The 22,695-nt window shown below is 35.0% G+C and overlaps 1 protein-coding gene across 1 annotated transcript in view; it reads left to right on the top strand.

The window, feature by feature from the left end:
* Window positions 1-22,364, top strand: part of CNTLN (centlein) — a 197,961-nt gene extending 175,597 nt beyond the window's left edge. Inside the window, 4 exon segments of the mRNA XM_088054637.1 lie at window positions 4,223-4,236; window positions 12,847-13,032; window positions 14,329-14,406; window positions 22,263-22,364. Coding sequence (XP_087910763.1) covers window positions 4,223-4,236; window positions 12,847-13,032; window positions 14,329-14,406; window positions 22,263-22,364 — 380 coding nt within the window.
* Window positions 22,365-22,695: the final 331 nt, after the last annotated feature.

The raw sequence follows: 22,695 nt of genomic DNA, 5'->3' as shown, positions 1-22,695 counted from the left end.
TACAGAAGAATGCAAACTACCTGGAAGAGGGATCAGGTGGCTTGGAGAGTATTTCAGATGTGTTTTCTGGAGCTCATGTCTTTATCCTACCCCACTTCCTTCAGCAATAAATTCTCTTTGAATCATGAATTCAATTTTTATGGTGTACCAGGAGTTTCTATAACATGTACTGTTAGATCCTCAGGTGGATCCTGCCAGTTATGTGAAGCACAGCAACCAGAGCAAAATGTTCTTTGTTGTGTGTTCGTAGTACTTGTGAGAACTCACACAGCCATTGGATAAAGTTAAAATATTGCTATTAGACTGCTTGACTGGATTTCTATAGAAAATACAGTTCAACATACTAATTTATTATAAAACTGCATGAATTCTGTTTTCCAGCATGTTCTATTTTTTTGTCCTCCTCTAGACTTTGACTGACTGTATGTTTCTGTTAGAGGATTTTGCAAGCCAGGACTCAAGAGTGTTGTCTGTCCCATTCAACTTGTACATCAGCAAAACTAATTTCAATCTGCAGTGATGATGCCTGCCTGAACATGAGACTATCAGAGCTTTTCTGACCTTGAAAAGGATTGTTTTGATAAGGCATCTATATTCAGCTGTGGTGGTAATAAATTGGTGATGACAGCTGAATGCTTCAGAATCAGTTGAGTGCACGTCTTACTTCCATACTACCTCTGTCATTTGGGACTTGTGTGCCTTCCACGGAGGATACCCTCTGCAGCACAGTGCACATCTGGTGTGTTCTGGCATTGTTCTTGGTAGTTCTCCAGTACAACCATCTGATAAAACTGACTGCCAAAATCAAGACCCAAGATAGTTGACTTGGCAGGCTTAATGGATCTAAGTTGGGATCTAACACTCACCCTCTTAAGACAGCTGCCCTCATTTTGGCTACTCAGAGCTGGGCTAGAGCTGGGCTTGAGCTGGGCTTAAGCTAGGTGCGTTTCCCCCTTGCTCTCTTGTTTGACGTACATCTATGTTCACCAGCCACATGTGTCAGAGGACTTATTTCACCTCTGCTTGGCCAAGTGGTGTTCTGCCAGTTACTTGCCATTCAGTCAGTTTACCTTATACCTTAACATATGTCAGTCTCTATTACCTTTCTGCAGTTTATCTTGAATACTGACAGAAATTTTGCCGTGGCATATTTCCTCACTGCTATCTTGGGCTATGGTTCAAAATACAGATTTAGGTAAGTTAATGCTTTTATTGAAAAGCTATACCCCCAAATGAACCTCACTCCTCATTGCTGCCATTAGGAAACTTCCTCCCTACTCCGTTTCTGATATGCCATCATAGACATTATTTGGGTTGATTGTGAGCTAGTTCATGAGAATTCAATTAATGCTCTAAAAACCTACAACACCAGCTTTTGTGTACCACAGAGGGTCAGAACAGGGACAGGTTTACATGGTTGCAGGCTGGAGATGCTGGGACTGCCCCTTAGTGGAAGTGCTAACTTAAAATGATACAAAAAACTTTTTCCTGTTGCAAACAATTGGTAATTAATGACTAGCCACATAAAAAAAAATCCTAATATTTGGCACATTCCTGTTATTTACTATCCTTGTCTTTTTCTTTTGAACTGTTCTGTGTTGGCTCAAGATAAATCATTGCTAAGCAATATGTTCTTCTCAGGATGGCTGCATACAGATCATGTCCTATTTGCTCTTTATCTATAAAAAAAACTTTAAAAATATTAGATATAATTAGTTGAGCTGGAAGGCACAAATATTTGGGAAATATTTTTATCGGGTTTACAACATGAGAGCAACACAAGTATACTGCTACTGTCTTTGCTTTCAGTCACAAAGTCAGATACAAGGAAATCCTTGCAGGCAACTCTCAGAATTCTCCAGTTACAGTGAGACAGCAAGAGATGTTCTACATTGAACTTTGCTATTGCTGAATGTATTCTCAAACCCTATGGATTCAATTTTCCTGGCAGTACTAGTGCTCCAACGTCTCCAGGCCCAGTATGTGTAGAACATAGTTTTTCAGATGGATACCCAGATCAGAAGCAGAATGACCATCTGTTTCTTTATCTGAAAAAAGAAGCTCGTAATGGACAACTTCAATAATTGAAATTCAATAATTGGCAAAAAACAGACTTTTTGTGGAAATAGAACTATTGTGTGCTGTACAGATGAAAACTGGTTTATTGTGAAAATTTTGTGCAATTGTATCCGAACTGTGACAATTTTGAACTGTTGTTTGACCAAAGAAAGATTTCTTCAGCGAGTCACTGGGACATTTTGCAAACAACAGCAGATATTATCACATAAATCAGCACTGTCAGTTTTGATTTGGAAGTGGACATCTTTAATATGACTTCAAGTTGCTGGAAAATTTTCTCCACTGGGAACACTTGAGAGCCAAAAGATAAGTATATTTCATTTATTACACTCCAAACTGTCAACACTTTACCTAGAAAAGTATACCCAGAGTGATTATTTTGGATTGTGTGGAGTACATGATAAGTCTGCCAATCTGTGTTCAGTCAGAATCAGCGTAATATTTGATTTCAGGAATATGTTCCACTATGATTAGAATCAGTGTTCTTACCTGTAGAATGTACACCTTAAAAGGTGATGTCTTATATGAAAAGCAAAATCTGTGTAAGAAAATCTCACCATTAAAAAAAATTAGGCATTTATTGCTTCTTCTTCACTGTACATGCTACTTTAGGAAAAAAAAAGTAGAAACACAGCTTTTATTATGAAATACCAACCTTTCTTGGTTCTGAGAAGAAATTGGTGATAAATTAAGCTAATCTCCACCAGGATTACTCTGCATCTGGGATTTAAACAAATTGAATCAGAGGCCTGAATAGTGACAGTGAATATCTATTAGCCTGTAAACAGAATAATAGGCCTTGTGAATTTTAATGAATTAAGTGAATGGCTGAATTCTTATAGTTTACAGAAGACATATGCTTAGTGATACATACAGTATGTCAGGAACAGCATATACTGTAGATGACTTTATGCATAAAATCTTGATAAAAAAAAGGAAGAATGAAGAGGAAGATGTTGAAAAGCATGTCAGTACTCTACTTTTTCTTTGCTTTTTAGACTTACAAGGATAGCACTTCACTTTGGGTTTTGACTATGATAGATAAAGACCATAACAGATGTAGTTTAAAATATACTGAATGTTTGTAGCTCTTACTTTTTATCTAATTCTGTATTAAGAATTTAGGGATGTTGATTTAGATGATTCAACTGTTTAACCAAGTTGTAAGGTATGCCAGTTTTTTTGTAGCTGTGCATGTATATCTCATGCAAAGTTTAGATGCATGTCTGACATTCACAGGTGATTTTGTTGATAATGGTGCTATTTTCACTTTTCTTAGAGTGCAAGAGAACCATTTTCACAGACCATGACTATAATTGTAGATAGCATGTGAACAGATCCAACAAACTTGAACTGGAGACTGTTTTCATTCACAAAAATTTCCATTTGTGCCTAAATAAAAAAATAAAAAATAAATAATATAAATTTAACATAAAATGAGATTGAAACAGGATCAGCTGGATCAGCTGGGCGCTAGTTGGAGACTCTGTACTGCATTTCCTGGAAGGGTCTAGATCCACCTGGGATTTCTTTAAATGTATTGGAGAGACTTCTTTTTAAAGCTCTTTCTCCGTTCCCTGCTGGACATAGAAAGATACTTAGTTTAAGGATAACAGCCAGTTGGAGGTCTAAAAGAGAGAAACAATGTTCACTGGAAAAAGGAATGACTGGAAGACTTCAGGGGTGGAGATAGTACATATGAAAGGTTCTGGGCTTGAAGTGATTAGAAAGCCTTCTGGCAAAAATACAGGAAAATTAGAAAAACTTGGAAAGGAGGAAAAAAGGTCTCCAGTAATGATTTAATTAAGAGTTCACATAGAAATAGTTGTTTAATGTATGTCAATCAAATTGCTAAGAAAGCAAGCTGAAGCAGGGAGAACATAAAGCACTCAGTAATATACAGGGTCTTGTGAAGTGTCCACAGTAACTGAGGAAGTTGGGAGTTAGGGGTATTCCCCAAGGCACATGCCAGAAGGGCTACAGAGAAGTAGGAAGAGCTCTAGGAAGAAAGAATCATTAAAAAAAAAACAGAAAAACAAACCAACAAATTACAGTATTTTAAGGAAACATAGTTGGTAAGTTTTATTGGATTTTTTAAGAGTCTAAGTAATGCCAGAGCTGACCTCTTTAAGCTGGGTTTCAGACACATTTGTTTCAGCAGTGCAGCAGTCTTACACAGAGCATCTGATTTATAGTTCTTAGGTTTTTTGTGTGTTTCTGCAGAAAGATAGCACAAGCTTAGACTCTGAGCTGAGTGTCAGGAAATCATGGTGTTCTTCACATCTTGGTCACTGACCTGCTATGTGACCTTTGGAGTGTTGCTTCACCTCAGTATTTCTTGGTCTGCCCTGAATATCTTTGTTACATCTGGTACAACTGTGCTGAATTTGTCTGCCCTAACTGTTCAAGATAATAAACTCCCTAAGATCTCAGGCATTTCTTGCTACACATGTGTGAAGCTCTAATTTCTGTCAGTGCTTTTTTTCCTTCTGTGTAAATAGCTGTAATATATGAAGTTTTAAAGGAATGATGGTACTTTAGCTAGCACCTGTGTAAATTAGAGGAAATTCTGTTGAAACTAAAGAATTTACAACAAGCAAAAAATTAATATAAATGAGGTAGTACTTAAATGCAGAAGTAAATAGGACCTTAAATTATTATTATTATTATTGCCCATTCCACATAAATAGAATATTAGAAACCAATATATTTTGACAGAAATATTCTGCCTGTCATCTCATGATGGTTATACATATTTCAACTCATTCTCAGTTATAAAGAAAACTATTGTTTTTTCTCTGTTATAGGTCACAAAACATGGTAATTATGCTGAAAATTTAGCAACAGTAAAATGAAAACTATGAAGTGTTCGCTGATACTTAACAATCAACATCAGACTGAAAACATTTGGGTCTACAGTTCAAGTTTTTGACAGTCCTAAAGCTTAATGTACAGGAGAGATCAGATAATCGTAAAGCTGTAAAATTATATATGACCATTAGTCCCTCATATTAGTAGCTACCTATACATATTAGTATAAATGAGGTGTCCAGCTGATGCAGTAAATTGTACTTAAAGATATTACAAAAAAAGTAATGAAAGAAAGCAGGTTTTAAAGACAAGATTTCAGGCATAAAGTGTGACAGCTAAACAGTTCTCAAGAGAGGATTAGAAAACAAAAAGAGAAAGTGCTGGCCAGAAATACAAAGGCCCTAATTTTTATTCACGCAGGGAATTTTAAAACACATAAGTGTACCTTTAAGACTATATGGTATATTCTCTACTGAAACATAAACTACATTGTAATTGTAATAGTAAGTCCATTGCTGTATCTTTGTTTAAATATGGTTTGTTTTGAAGACAACCTATAATTAAAATCTTTCCATGACTTAAGTCACTTGTCTATGTATTTGTAAATAATTTTTTTTTTTTTCAGAACATAGCACAATATATTCATTTCCATTTTTTATACTGTCAAATATAGAACATCAAATTGAAATATTTTCAGTATTCTTCCCTATGGTTTTCTGCACCTAGATATGGTTTAGGAAATGCAGTCAAAAGAAGATTCTGAATTTTTTAGTCAGAAATATATGGTTATAAAGAAACAATTTGTTTTTAATTGTTTTGAATCGAGAGGGATTGGTGTTTTGCTAGAGTCTGTAGGATGAGGTATTTTGGAGAAATCAAGAGCCAGCCAAGGAAGACTTCCACCCCTAATGGCAAGTAGGTATAGCTCAGTATAAGCAAGCATAGTTTTACAAATTCAAATCTTGCCATTGATGGGGATGAGATTATAAAATTTTATGCAACAAAGTTACTAATTTCTGTCCCTGTATCTTATTATTCTTACTACATTTTAACTGAGTTTTTGGGGTCTGCAGTACTAAGTGCCAAGGAGAATAAGTTTTTTATGCAAATACTGAAATTGTCAGGCCCTTTTTATACTGTATGACTTGAGGGATTCTCAGAAAAGCCACAGTGGGTTTAGATTTAGTAGTTGAAAAAGAAATACTGTGAAAATCTGTGTACATGTCTTCAGATGTGTGTTTTGGGATGTTACAGAATTCACCTTTTCTAGTTCACAATCTATCAACCATACCTTAGATCCATGGAGAAGGTAGGGCTGGGCTAGGATGTTGGACTGCAAACTGGAGATAGCTTTTGCTATCTCCAATAGATAGCAAAATAACCAATAGGATAGAAAAGAATGATAATATTTTAAATTACTTAAATGAATTTTTCAGATCTTGTCTCTTATAATCTTAATTATGTTCATGTGTGTTCAGGTTTGCCTGTGTTAACTGAAAAATCAGGAAATCGTGAAATATCAGGTTGTAGATGCAACTGTGATACCACATTATTTTACATTCAGACTGCAATTTCTCTATATTTATGTATAATGGAATTCTTTGAGGTCATCAGGTGAGGCAGTTTTTCCAGGCTATGCGTGCTTTTATCTTACACTTATCACTGTGAAGTTGTGAGCAGTGTTCTCAGTGCCAATCAACATAAGACTGTTTAATTTAAATCATATATATTGGTCTGGTATCTAGCTTTAGAGGATTTCTTCCTTTCAGCTATTTATTGAATTAGACTTTGAAACTTTGCATCTCTGCTAGATTTTAGGTGTCACACTAATATTCTCTTAAATGTATCTTTTTGATTTTTGAGTGGTTTAACAAATTCAATGGTTTACTTGTTTACTGTATTCTTAATAGAAAATATAATAAAATCATATCTTTGTTCCTCCAAGTACACAAAACTATGAGACATGTAGTTTGAACATGTATATTAATAGCTTTTAGAATTACAGCAGAAATTATGACTTTAGACAAGTAAATAAAACCAACTCATCACCTTATAAATGTGGCCAGTGTGACATTAGTAAAATAATGTTATTAACACTTTAATATTTGGCTGCAGAAGCTTGAATACTGGACTTGGTGAAGTAAGGTAAGTCTATATGTCCTCTACATCTTTACTAAGAGGGCATCTGCTGGAGTCTCTAAAAATGACATGTGATCCCTGTGAACTGTAAGAATGAAATCAATCTCATGAGGCTTTCTTATTCCCTTGGGTCAGAATGCTACATGTTATAGCCCTAAGCAAAACAAGTCTGTTGTAGTGGTCTTTTTTGTGTGTCTTGTCTTGTCCCTTTTCTGATTAAAAAAGGTTATGCCTAAAGGTGTATTTTTTCAAGTGAAGGACTTGAGGTAATTTAAATAACATATATAAATATATATTAAATAACATATATAAAAATGAAATTATTATAGAAGAGTTTACAGTCCTGCTGTGATATCAGTTTAAACATTATTACTGAAAGTACTTTGAAAGTCATTTTTCAAGAGGCAATAAAGAACAAATAACTATGCTTTCATTGAATATTTATCTCAGCTGCTGAAATGGTATATGACATTTATCTTTTTGTGCCATTTTGTCCATTTATTCTGTTTTGTTTTGTTGATTATGAGGTATTTGGGGTTGTAATATTTCTCAGCCTTTTTGCAACATTAGGATCTGGCCTAACCCTAAGCCAGCAAGAAGCATTCCAATACAAAAGCAGAGTTCTTTAAGCTCAGTTCTGTGAAATTTAGCTCATATTATTCAGAGACAGCTACAACATCTTCATAACACTTTTGACTCTTTAGGAAATTAACCTTGTTTCAGAAAAGATTTTTCCACTTAATTTTTGGTTTAACACTTTGAGCCACGTCCATTTACTTTTCTAATCTGCAAAACAAGTGAGTTTCTAAAATTATTTTTATCTAAAGACATCTCCATATTGAGCTACACACACAATACTACATACAAAATTGTTCTGTATATTATATTATATTATATTCTTCTATACATTTGTGGTTGGTTGACCTGGCCAGCAGCTAAGCACCACATAGTACTTTGTTGACTCCCTGCTTGCTCCCTTCCCCCCGTAGGACTGGGGAAGGAATAAGAAGAGCAAAAGTGAGAAAACTTGTGTGTTGGTAAAGACAGTTTAATAAAGGAAAGAAAGGGGGATAAATCCCTAAGGAATGTAGATCAATGCCTAGCCAGTCTCTGAGCTGACAAATCACCATCCCCCTCAGATTTTATTGTTAAGCAGTGTATGTGTGAAATGTCCCTTTGATCACTAGGGGCCAGCTGTCCCAGCTGCATTCTCTCTCTACATTTTGTGCATCCCAAGCCCACTTGCCGAGGTGGCAGCATGGGAAACAGAAGACCCTAACACTGTGCCAGTGCTGCTTAGCAATGTCTGGTATGTTATCAGCACTGGTTTATTTACAAATCCCAAACACTGCACCTTGGTAGCTGCTGGAAGACAATTAACTCCATCTCCATTTGAGCTGTAAGATAAGCCAGCAGGAAAGAAGACTGGCCTGGTTAGTAGAGACTTTAGGCTCAAACTGCTGACAAAAAAAGGTGTAGCATCTCTGGAAGGATGAAAAGGTAATTTGGGGGAACTAAAAAGATGTTGTAAAGTATGTGGAGAGAAAATTAGAAGGGCCAGAGCTAAACTGAACCTTAATTTGGCTACTGTGGTTAAAGACTAGGTGATACAGAAGGTCTCTTCCAACTTTGGTGATTCTGTGATCTCAGCCACATGCAGCACACTGTTATTACTATTGTACAAAATACAGTAAAACTAAAAATTATCCATGACTTGTGAGCCACTTGTGAGCCATGGACTCTGCCATGATATCTGCACCACTGCAAGACTGAAATCTGGTTTTACATAGGTACAGTGGTAGCTAGCATCAGAATTGGTCTTGGGACCATTAGGTTCTATTATGCTACAAACAATAATAATGTGTAAATTAAGATGGTAATTACAGGAAAATTTTTGGCATTGCCTTGGTCATACAACATTATTTAGGGCCATTGATCAAATTATGTTAATTCCAGGATCAACGAGTGTCAGTGTTTTGGGATGTGAAGACCTTATTAATAGTGTGCTGTCAGGGTCTTTTTGTCACTAAGGCTACTTGAGTGTTTAATTAAAAATGACCTTTTAATTGAAAGAAGACCTTTGTCTTTATACATCTCAAAACTGGCAAAAGATGTAGTGCTAAGAAGTGATTACACACTGAGCATAAATTTGAAAACAATATATTCTTAAAAATGAATATTTGAGGTAGTGAAAATAAAGTAAAAAGGCTTGTAATGGATATATTTCAGAAGTCTGTGTAACCAAAGATCTGTAATGTATACTATATAAATGATATGGAGTTGTTTGATAATTCAACAATTGCTACTGATTAAAAAGGTCTAAGAACTATAAGGTCATTTTGTTAGATTTTTAAGCTTCTTTTTTTTATAGTCAGATCAGTGGCAATTGCACTGGTCTAACAAGAAGTGGTGTAGAGTCATTTTAGGAATTAATCAAGAATTCCTATTCCAGTTGGCTGGTAGCAGCAAAATGTGTCCCACTGGAATAGCTCTGATGGTAATATCTAAGTTAGGAAAATGGCTTTGCTAACAAAATATTCTACGGATTTGACAGAAAAAGAAAAAAACAAAGAGAAAATCTCAAATCCTAGTGTTACGGGTACTAATAAAGGCATTGTTATAAATCAGTATAGTACAGAAGTAATGTATTGCACTGATTTCATTTTAGGTAGCTTGCATCACCAATGTGATACCTTTTCATATTTTTCATTATTCTGTGCTGCCTAGGTGTGTAGTTCTGAGTTTCATATTAAGTGTTAGTGAGCTCTCTACACAGAGTAGGTAGACAAAACAATTCCTTTTCCAGCTCGATATCAAGGATAATCATTAAAAGTTTCAGGCCCAAAAGCATAAACAATGGTGGACTGAAGGATGTGGAAAGAAAGGATGTGACTTAATAATCTAAAGCAGTGATTGGACAATTAACTCCAATATGCAGATGGACCAAAGCTTATAAAAGTGTGAGACCTCATAACCAGTTGTCTATTTTTTTAGGTCCATGTTGGGTGTAGCCCTGGCCAGGGACTTGTTCTGCCCAAGGTGTATCCTTTAAGGCCTTTCAGTAAATACCTACTTTATTCTTAACTCTGTCTAGCCTCTGATCTAGGACAGCCTTCTCAAAGCATCATATGTATGCTTATTAGTTTAAAAATAAGGAATTTGAAATAGAGAGAGAGAAATGTTTTAGTTCAAAATCTACTCCTAGCTCCAGAATGCATTGGATCAAATTCTTAATCACACAAAAATGTTATACTGACTTCAGTACACTCATTAGCAAAACCTATGCTGCTTAGTTCTTGAGTTTTGTACTCAGTTTCTAAAACCTGTGTGGCTTGAGACCGAACAGTTCTATATTGGAGCATGAACGAAGATATAAATTAAATCACTAATAAGTAAACAATTTAGCACTTGAATACATTAGGATATGACAGATGAGAAAATATCAGAAGAAAAAGCAACTTAAAATCATAGGAAGACTATAACTTTTTAAGGCACTTACTTAGCGACAAAATTTATATCATAACATTATATCAATAACATGAAGGAAGGAGGTTCAAAAATAGCTAGTCTTTCAGAGTCCAATTTGAAAGTCCATAAAATAACCTTATTTTTCACATATGGTGTGTGCTCCACATATGCTTTAGTGTATTTGAACTGCTCAAGGGACAGAGGAATTGAAGTACAAGTCCTCCTACAGTACAAGTACACAGTATGATCTGCTGTGATTATATATAAAATGTATGCTTGCATAATAAAATCTATTAGCTGTAATTTTCTCTTTCTTTCATTTTTGTTTAAACTTGTTTTTCTTTGTTATTTTTCTTTTTTTTCTTTAATTTTTATTCCTTTTGTTTTAAATTGATACTATAGATTCTTCAGTGTCTTTCTGGCACCTTCATTTCTGGAACTGTGGGCTAAAAGCCAATTACACTGGAGTTGCAGTTTCTGGATTCCACTGTTGCTATCAGCTTATTCATTCATCATGATCTTCTTTTGCAGTTTGGAAATACCAATACATTTATGTAATAATGTCAAATGACTATTGCCTGGCAATGTTTCTGTGATTCTTAAGGCATTCAAGTGGATGTTTAACATTGTTTATTGTCATGGGATTTTTGTCTGTTTTTGGTTATTTATCATTTTTTGTAGCCTTTCCAAGTGGCTTTGTAGGTAAGTTTCTTTATATTTTGCTCCTTTAATTTACATTTCCTCCTTGCACCAGGTTATAAATGTGCATATTCTAGAGTGATTACTTATGCCTGAGAGACATTTCTTTTTAAAACATGGGAAGCTGATTCAATTTGATTGAAAAAGTAGGGTTGAACTTAATTTTCCATTCTCAAATATATCTCCTATATGTTGCAAGAGACAATTTACTGTTATACAATTCAGATGCTACAAAAACATATCATTTATCTGTACTTTTTTTTATAGTGTGTGCTTTTCTTTTTGGGGCTCCCTCTTCTCTTAGTCTATTTCCTTCTATGAGCTTAGTTCAAGTTGCCCTAAGTCCCTGCCCATCACATTTCAAGTTTCTCCATTCCTCTCAGCTCTGCACTTGCAGATAGGTTTATGTCTGAAATAGTTTGTTGGAAATTCTGTGGATGGAGGGACCCACACTTGAATCAGAAAATTGGACAAATTTCACTGTATCTCCTCTCCCCAGATTTGTGGCAGTATATTTTTATTTTTAATAATTAAGCTTTATTAAATGCAGAAAAACGTTAAGTTGGGAAGTGGTAGAAAGAAAACAATCTTGGAATTGGATGAGTCTGCTGTGCCTTCATTGAAATGTATTAGTAAATGCTCCCTAATGCCTGTTTCAGATATACTAGAGGCTATAGAATACTTTACCCAAAATGCCAATAAACAGGCTTCATAATCCTGTCGTCAGTTTCTGTGAAATGAAGGCATTCCGTAGTATAAGAATTTGAGGAGCTGATCAGCCACTACTGAGATGTAAGATGAGCTAATAAGATGAGCTTCACTAGGATGATCAAAATAAAACCTTCTTCTCTCATTTTAAACTCAGCCAAGCTGTCTGTGTTGACAGTCACAGTTCTGATTGAGTCATGGAAGTTGAATATTCTAGGAGGATCTTCTGAAAATGGATTGCTACTCTTGTTTGTTAGTCAACAATTTTAAAATAAAATTGTCTTGCTCAGCTTTTGATGAAATCTTTTTGTCATAGTAACATAAATATTAAACCAAAATTACTTCAGTTATAAAACTGATGAATTACACTGATGTTGAGTGTTATTTCATTTAACCAAAGAACTTAAGATATAGGAAAGGTAGGAACTCTCTAGCCAGGATAGTTTTCAATTACCCTCTCTTGCTGGGAAACAAAATTTCAGGTTTTGAATAAAGATGTGTACTGATGTTTCTGCATGCAGAGAATGTCAATAAGTTTTAAAAAAATAAAAAAAAATATATTTGACCACAGTGAAGCCTAGCACTTATGTTCTTATTTCAAGAACATTTCTGTTAGACTGGGTCAGGAAAGAATTTTGATTGATTCTGTGGAAGCTGCTTTGTATTACTAATGATGGCTTTATAAGAATAGTTACTTTGCTAAAGATATACCAAAACAGTATGTACATTTAAGAACATTTTTTGGTTTACTGTATTAATTCATATTTTCTGTTCTAAGTAGCTTGTTTTTTAATATCCCAGCACGTATACTGTTGAACCAGTAACACAGAATGAAGATAATTCCCATCTAAAAGAGCTTAGGCTAAACAATACTGATTTTTCCATCTTATGTGCACTATTAAAAAAAACAACAGTATAGTATTTTTTGCTTATGTCTTCTAGACTCTAACCGGAGAGTTACACCACAGCGTACAAGAGCAGAGAACAAAAGTTAAACTGGCAAAAAATATGGAAGAAATGAAAGCATGCAAAAAGGGTCTTTCCCAAGAGAGTCTTCAGTTGGCAGCATCTATCCTTAATGTTTAAACAACTGATCTTTACGAAATACTACAAGAAGGAGATGATGAGGTAAGTTATTTTAAGGACTTCAGTGAAAAAGGCATAGATGAGAAGATTCTGACTATATCCCTCCTTGAGGAAAAGGATTTGCAGGTAAAGATTGAAATTTCATTGTGCAAGACACAGCACAGAAATCAAGAAGGATTTAATCTGAATGAAAAGGTTAGGTTAGAGGCTCATAAGGTGGCAAGACTTATGGCACGTATAAATATAAACATACCGCTTTGAGCATGTTTATGTAGAGATATTATTCAGTATTTTCCTTTCTTGTGAAACTATTTGGCAGGATTGTACATTTTAAATAGACTTCTGCATTGAAGAAAACAAAATTAGGATGTGCCTTTCTGCGCCAGATTGATTTTGTTGATACTTCCTTTCTGAATTGTTGCTATACAACAAATTGTGATACCTATTAAAGGTATTTCTGGTAGACAGATGGTTTCTGGGTGAATTCATTGCCTTTTTTTGTTGATTCTATCATACATTTTTCTATGAAATATTTGATAGTGTTTCATCAAATCACTCTATTAAATAGATGCAGTGATAGGATATCTTATCCAGATTTATTTAGTCCTGATCAAATAATAAATGAAAAAGCCTGTACAGTTACTTTAGCAAGTGTCTAGGAGCTGCCCATTATTGTAGCAGTACTCTGGTGATGACTTAGATTTAGCCTTATTGGAGCTTTATATTAAAGAGGTCACAAAAAGGGAGTCTTCCCGTTGGTTAAACAATAGCGCATAGTATGTGTATGCACTGATAGGGGATTACAGTCATGAATACAAATAAAATGGGCTGGTCCCTGCTCTGTTTACTAACATTTGTACAACCCTATAAAGTGATTCAATTTGACAGAGTTGTTCCATGCTTATCTCATTCTCAGAGTAATTTCTACATCCTGTATCATTTTGTTTTAGTCACTGTGAATATATGTGTAAAACACATAAACATAGTTAACTCTAATTATAAAACAAATTTATTAGACCGGAGATGAATTTACACTACACATACACTACATATTCCATCTATCAGTGCATAGACTCAGGTACCTTTATGTTGAACTCATACAATTTAGACATAGATCACACATACACCAGCGTATTCATATGAAAAGAACATGCTATGCACATTTCTAGAGGCATGCACAGACACAGGTAGGCTTAAAAATTTAGAGCACTGATACTTGGTGAGTATGTTTCAGATAACTAATTTTGCAAATGTGATTCTGACTTCCACATGCTGTATACTTAATGTACACTCAGTTACACATTTCCTTTATTGCTCCTGATGTTTTTCTATTTTTAGGAAACAGAAAAGACAAAAATGGAATTGGAAAAAGATAAAGAATGTCTATGGCATATACAGAAACTTCTTGAAGCACAGGTGCTCAATTTATATCATCCCACAATGAATTATAACTCTCTGTGCTGATTAGCTAAATTATTTTAGATTGTAATTGATACATTGTATTTTTAATTATGGTGCTGTTGGTCTCAAGCTATATTGTGATGAGCAATGTGAAAACCTTGTTTTGTAGCATTTCCTTTGTATTTCTCTTAAAATCAGAGTTACTGTATAGAACTGAAGAGGTGTTAATCAAAGATTTGTGATAGTTAAGAGCTAACTTAAGGCAACATAACCAGTAAAACAATGCTGGAGAAAACCAGCGCAAATCTTGGCAAATGTGTTAATTGAATTATTGAAACACTGTATAATGCTTGCTAGAGTGAAAATGATCTGTTCTCTCATACCTCTTAGGAAAAAGAGACTTTTTTTTATGTGCCTTTAAAGTTACTAGTTGTTATGGACACCTGAGGAGTTCATGGGTTTCTGTGACCTTTTACTGTGGACCTGTTTCCAGTCAATTCATGTTTTCCTCATAGCCAGACAGCTGTTTATTATCGTGTCTTCTCGCATTCTCTACAATATTTTCTACTGAGACCTCGAGCAGCTTGTTAGTGGGAAGTAAATATTGATTTGGCATCCTGTCAATGCAGAAAGAATGAAAAAATTTCCACCAGAGGCCCCTCAAACATTTTCCTATCGACATTTTCTGGGCAGAGAGGAAAGCTGCATAGAGGATGACAAGTCTGAGACTAGCAGAAATCCCTGAGGGGTCCATTGAGACTGCTGCTGTGACCTGTGTGATACTTTTTCTTCTCTTTCAAGTCTTTTTTTTTTAATACACAGAGAGTCTGCTGGGATGCTCCCCTCTTGTAAGTGATCAAGGGCAGTTTATTGGCAGGTGAGAGCCCAGCTTTTCTAGCCATAGTCAGCTTTTGTTTGGACATCACTGACAACATACACTGACTCTTAAAACTTTTCTGTTATATTTTTAGTTGTCTCTTTTATTTAAATGATGGGCAGCTGATATCTGGACAGAAATAAAACTTGATTTTTAAATACAGTGTTTCTAAAGCATATTCACTAGCATGGGTTCATTGGTGATGTAGTTAATATCAGTTAATGTGAATGATTGAAAATATTTTGATTGTCATTTTATAGGAAAATTCACATCAGATTTATATATTTTACCATCAACAACCTTTGTATTGAGATTGTATTCTCTGACCAGATTTCTAAGAAATAACAGATTTTCTCTCTTCCATTATCAAAACTTACTACCATGAAGACTGCTTAATTGCTGCAGCAGAGGAGATAGAAATAGCAGTGTGCTTTTACTGGCGTTGTCAGAAAAACTAGCATTTTAATTAAACATCATAATGCTACATGAAACTCAGCATTAAAAGCACAATTATTTATATTCACTCAATTACCTTAATTTTAAGAGTTTTTTTAAAAAATGTATAATGTTCATACTATGAACTCCAAAATATGAACCAGATTAATGGAATATACTGAACACTTCTCGTTCTGTTTTTCTGTTATTTGGTAAATCGCTAAAAAACTAAGCAGAATTTTAACTAGGGGAGGGACAGTGAAGGAACTGTTGAATGAAACTAGGTATATTAAGATTGCAAATGTTATGTAAGGATAGAAGAGCTCATTGCTTTTAGCCATATACATTTGTGTAAAAGTTAATAGTGATTTTCTGTGATTTTTGCTCCATCTTGTGGGGCTCCTCAGAAGAAACACTGAGGGTAGAAGTAATTTTTGGCAAGCAGACCATTTTTAGAATTGCAAGAGGATTATAGTGGTTTTGGGGAGCAGCCAGCTCTGCTTTTCATTTCTGTCCATGCTAAGGCACATAGATGGAAAGAATTAAGATTTCTTCATCTGTATTTGAGAGCAGCTCATGGAACAGCTCTGTGTCATTGCTTTACTCATATCTTGCAGAGTTTGGTTGTGGTTTCTTTTAGTAAGCTTTTCTGATCAGCAAACTAAAGCCCACAGTGAAATGTAAGCTTTCTGCAGGGTTTTGCTCACAACTGACTGTCTGCTACGAGTTACATGTTGGCAAACTGTGTTATCCATTTGCATCTTGAACAAAGATGCAGGATTGCCCTTTACTGTTATTCTGAGTAAACGTTCAGTGGAAAATTGCATCAGATCACTTAATACTGCAGTTTGATATAGTGTCTTTTTGTGCCATTGAGCCAGGACTTTGGAACGTAATTGCCCAGCAGTATTGATTTAATTGCCTGGGTTTATTTGTGGACTCCTAATTATTGACTGGAGGTAAATTTAATGGAGAAACCTTTATGAACACTGGGAAGCTGCTGCTATTGCTGTTATACATAATGAACTGCATCATATCCCTTTAGATCATTCTTCAAGCTAATTTTATTCTACTGTGACAGTACGATAACATTTAAAATGTCATAGACATTTTATTTTTATTACTGACATACGCCATTTTACTGCTGCACTAGAATTTTGGGGGGGACTGAGAGAAGCACTAGTTGCTTTTTACTGTCATTTTATAAATTCCCCTAAAGTGTAATGATAAAGGATACCACAACTCTGTTTTCACTTCATCTGTACCTTTATTTTGCATACTCTTATGACTTGGAAAAGTCTCATATCTGTCAGCTTTACAAGAATATTAATATTTTAGTGATATATTGAATGTAATGAATACTCTCACATTCAGGAAACTGTGCACAGAGTTTGTGTCAGAGTTTGTGTCCTTGTTTTATCAACTACTAAGTCAAGAAACTAGACCACTACTAAGAGCCTTATGATTTTAATAATAACATCTGCATAGTGATGTTATTATGTAAACAAGAATCGTATAATAGGAAAGTATAGTCATTATAAACTCAGCAGAGCTGGCAAAAATCACTTTTTGTCTAAATATACATCTTGAATGGCCAAGAAGTGGGTTTTTTTCTGTTGTCTCTGTATTTATACTGTATTCATTCTAACATACATGTAACATTCTGTAACATTCATATTCTTATTATGGAATAAAAGAATAAAAATAAATTGTCTCAATAACTGGCACTGGGATAAAAGGAAAAGGTTCTCTGGCCTGTGAAGGACCTCTATGTGGAGAGTTTTCACATGATATCTGCTACCTGCATATGTGTAGAGGCATCAGACTAATTACACACTACTGTTTGGGCTTGGGACAAGTCTCACATTATAGATGTTTGAGCTTTTAGTGCTTTATATTATTTAGGGGAGAATAAGTATGATTATCTCAACATGTATGTGTGTTTACATCTTGCAAGGCAAGTGATGAGGCTTTTACTTTATCCCTCACATCTGAGTGTGTATGTCTTATAAATTGAGCCTGGCTCTTTATAGTAATACTCTCTTCTTATAATCATAAACACTCTCCCTAAAGGCTCACACAAAACAGCAATCTTTTCTATCTTTTTCATGTCATAGGAAACTTATGGCTAAGCCAAGACAATGACTTCTTCTCATTTAACTTAAACATGATTTCTTATACTACCCTTGGCTTTCATTTACTGTGACTTGTTGTAAGGAACACCATCTGAGAAAAATCTATTAATAATTTTGTGTGTGAGTACAGCATGGTAGCCCAATCCAGATTACTGCCTGAAGTCTCCAAGAATTACTCTTTAATGAAATGCAAATCATCTGCCTAAGTTTTCCAAGCACTGAAGCAGATGACAGCATTGATTTAGCATGTCCCTTTGAGATCTACAGCAGCACTTGCTGTACTTCCTCCCTCATGCACTCCTTGGGATATGACATCTCACACTAAGAAAGCTGCCTAATAAAATCTTCTCTCATGTGACTTCATTATGGATCTAAAAGCCATATTCCAATAGTGAAAACCTCTAGAAAGGCTCCTTTCCCTCTATTTTATGAGCACTCTTTGTGTAACACATCTCTAGAATAGGGTTTAGAACAGTATATTCACTAATCATCAGTTTGGATTTTCCCCAACTCCTTTTTAGGATTTTCACTGGCTTCTAAATGCATACTGTCACCTGGGAATGGACATTAATGACCATAGCTGTTTCCTTCCAAATTTCTTGGCTTGTAACTTGACTGCTTTGCTTTCATTAAGTTCTCCAGTCTGAGTGTGTCTTTGAACTGCTCACACCCAGAAATGTGTATTCACCCACACACAAACACCTGGGCACAATCACCACTGCCACCATCACCAGGTGTTTCAAGTACCTGCACCTTAAAAAGTAGTACCAGCACTGTCTGAGCTACACTCTGGGTACCATTAGCCCTGATACCAGGTCCTGATTTTCTTTTCATTATAAGAGGTTACACTGACACTGTGTACAGTGGTTCCTGTACACTGACAATTCATTATGGTATAAATCTATGTTTTATCTCATGCACACAAACAAAACTACATTATATCACTCATCCTGAACTGAAAACAAGATGAAATTGGCTTGGTCACTAAAGATAAAAATACAGATAGGCACACATGTATTTATATAATGATGTATATGTAGCCACCATGAAGCAAAATAAGAACAAAGAATAAGATAAAAACCAACAATAAAATGTTTTCTTTGTTAATTTTGACTTTTATTTTTTAGTGAAATTAGGATGTTTTAGGTATTGGTCTTAGTGCCTAGTTTTATTTCATACTATTTTTTGTGGTGCACTTAATTCAATCTAAGGCAGCTCTGCAGTGTGTTTGAATAGTTTCTTGTTGGGAAAATGTATACTGATGATCCATATGGGGAGGTGTGAAATAGTTGTAGCCACTAATTTACCTAAATACTTTTATTTTTATGCAAACACATTTTAGAGTTTGTGAAGCAGAAGCTGGAGTAATGCTACACTCTGCAAATGGAGATGCTGCGTCTCATTAGAAAAGAAACATTGGCTTGCATTCATTATAAGACTTTTCCCTGGCAGATCGGTATATATTTATGCACTTGTGCTGACAGAGACTCAGACACGTGTTTAAGGTCAATAAATATTACTAGTTTGGTTTTTTTTACAGAAGAGATCTCAAAAAGAAGCTAACTTGGAGTCAGAATAAATAGGTGAGAGAAGGAGAATTAACTGTCACTATTTCTGACTCTTTAGGATCAGATTACCTTAAGTACACCAAGATATCTGTCTGATAAGTTATGTAAGAAATATGCCTTTCATTCATACAGCTTCCTACTGTCAAAGAAGAAATTTGTAATTCTGGGAAGTCAAATAAATAAAATTATTTTAATCCAGATGTAGTTTGCACATTCAGATGTTGTGAAATCATACAGATCAATTAAATACTACTTCTGTTAAAGCCTACCATAGTGTACTGATTTAGCATTGCCACAATTAACGTTAAGTGGGTTGCGGCACAGATATTGGTAAAAAAATCTGAAAGAAGTATCATTCTGTATTAAAATATCTAATTATCTAATTAAATATCTAATAGTGGGGAAAACAAGCTTTCACTCTTTAGGTGTGCACTTGGCACTCACTGAACTTCCAGAGCCTTCCCCAAGCAAATGGCACCTTTTGAAGCTGGGATGAATGCTTTAGAGTAGAGATGGCTTCAGTGGTTGCGAAATTCTGGAGAGAAATGTAAAGGGACGTTTCCCAGGATAGTTGCAGAGCCATCATTAAAAGTAAATCTGATAAGCTTCTATTAAAAATTAAGACTATAGAGATCATCCATTTCTGGGTGTGTGTATGGAAAGAGAACCAGAGAGAAACATGCAGCACTGTCTTTGAAACCAACAAATGTTGAAAGAATGACATAATGTTCCACTTTCAAATGCTCTTGATTTAAATGAATCACTTAAATGGCAAGAGTTCTTGAAAGATCACTTTGCTATGACATGGAAGCCACAGAGAGTAGTGAGCAGCAACTAAAATGTAGTTAGAATGATATGAGCCAGAGACATCAATAAGAAGCCATTCATCTCAGGCACAGCATTAAGGAGGTGAAATGTATCAGAAATGGATGAAGTCAAGCTAGGCAAGAAGAATTAGAGACTTTGAGGTAATGATACAGTGTTCTTATAAAAAACATACTTAGAAAAAGAGAGGAATTAGAGTGAACAGGATACTAGAGTCAGTGTTTTTAAAGCATAGTAGCAACTGAAAGTCACAGAATTTCAGATAAGATTATGTCTTATATTATAGAATAGATTTGTGCTCAGTGAATTTGAGCCCTCTATTCCCCAAAAAAGTCATCACAATAGCACACAGGAGAAAGCTGACAGGTGTAGAGGTCTACTAGAAATTTCTTACCACACATGTACATTAATTATGACAGACGGAGACATGTCTGGCCAGCAAGAACCAGCCCTTGAAAACCCCCTTTCCTGCAGGGGAAAAGGGAAAAAGGAAATAATACATATTGTTGTCCTTTTTCTCTAACTACAAAGTGACTGTTGAGCAGCACGTAGGATTGCCGTTGTATCTCTTCACAATACATGCCTTCTATTAACAAGATTTTCCTTTTGTAGATATTTTTATGACCTGTTAGCAATTATAAATATCAGTATATAGATTCATGTCTGTATATCAGTCCAAATGTTACATTTTGCATTTAATGTGCTTTTATGTCTGGGGTTTTTATTTGTTTCTGTTATATTTTTTGTTTCACATCAATGTCAGAAACAAGCACTACTCTGTCTGGTGAAAAGACATTTTCTCTTTCAGATGGAACAGAGGAGTGAAAAAATGAAACTAGAGCAGCAATACCGAAGTGTGGAACTAGACAGGAGTTCTAGATTGAAAAGTGTTGCTTTGAACTAAAGTTGTGAAACACAGAAAATTATGATTGGCCAGCAGCTTATTCCACCAGATTATATTTTATCTTATTTATTTCTGGTGGCTTTATAATGTAAAATTATCTCTCCTTCTGAATGCACTGTTAGTTTTGGTGTACTGACCCCTCAGGCACCACGGATCTCACCATGCAATAAGCTGACAGAGATCTCTGAAGCTGATAGAGACTTTTCAACAGTGAAGGAAAACTGTCCTGTTCTCCTCTGGCACACCACTGGCCACTCTGGATGAAGCTGCCAGGACAACTGTTCTGTACCACCTCTAAAAATACTTCCCAATAGTGCACAGATATACCAAGACTTTGAAAGAAAACCTCTGTAAGCATTAAAGTAATGACACTGATAAATATACCAAATCTAGTTTGAAAACATTGGTTGTGCAAATGCATCTTTTATATCAGAGAAGTTAAAAGAAGTTTTAATTTTTCTCTGTAGATATGTCAATACAATTTTTTGGTATCATGTTTTAGAAAAGCAGACATTTGTGTCACATTCCAATTAATGCAGTATAATGGAGGTTTGGGATTTTCCTTTGCTTTGGGAAGTTTCTTTGTGGTTTTGTTTGTTTTGTTTTGGGGTTTTGTTGTTCATTTTTTGGAGGGCTTTTTTGTTGTTTTGTTGTTGTTGTTTAATTATTTACAAGGTTTTGTGTGTGAGTCTAAGGCAATTTGCTACAGCATTGAGAATTATACTGGTAGTTCTGTCTCTTCCTCCTGAGAGTAGTGAACTTACACTCATACACTACCATTTCTGCATGCCCTAGAGGTGACTGTAACCTTTTATTGATCAGCTGATTGAAGATAAATGACAGAGATGCTGGTACTGCAGTTTACATCATTAACATGGTCAGTAAAGCATGAATTGTTCAATAAGGAGTTTATCTTTTTTCATTTTACACTGCTCTTTTATCATTTTTATGATAGAGAGCAAATTTTCAGACACTAACCAGGCAGATGAACTTTAAAGATTAGATATGTGTGTGTGGTAGTTGTCAGAAGTAAGTGAAATCTGATAGTTTAAAGATATTTAATAAATGTATTTCACATGAAGAAAATAAAGTTCAATGATCGTTTTTCTTACTCTCTTTTTTTCCAGTTTCCTTTTGCCTCATACTTAATGGATGAAGTACTGGAAAAATTAAATGAGAAGAAAAAATTGGTAGAAGAGTACAGTTCCCTCATGAAGCACATTGTATGATATTGCTAAAATTTATATTTGCAAAGTGTGACTACAGTGTGTGCAGTTTCCTCATGTCTTTCCTCTTCTCATAAAGAACTGTCAATATGCATGCTCAATACATACACAGAAACCATGAACTAATTAATTGTTGAACAAGAGGAATTAATTAAATTCCTATTAGAAAGCAATGTGGTATTTGATTCCTGAAAAGAAAAAATGCTCCAAATCAATGCAAAGCTCAAAATTATTTTCCTTTAAATGCAATGCCAGTGAACACACGTGCAGGTTTTGTAGAGAGATGTCTTTGTTATGACTAATACATATCTGTACAATTTTGAAAGAACATAAA

The sequence above is a fragment of the Pseudopodoces humilis genome, chromosome 4 (assembly GCF_049639895.1).
Source record: "Pseudopodoces humilis isolate 2021_Gansu_Grassland_sample_001 chromosome 4, ASM4963989v1, whole genome shotgun sequence".
NCBI lineage: Eukaryota > Metazoa > Chordata > Aves > Passeriformes > Paridae > Pseudopodoces > Pseudopodoces humilis.
The sequence above is the reverse complement of the archived record's forward strand: the minus strand, read 5'-3'. Positions and strand labels throughout refer to the sequence as shown.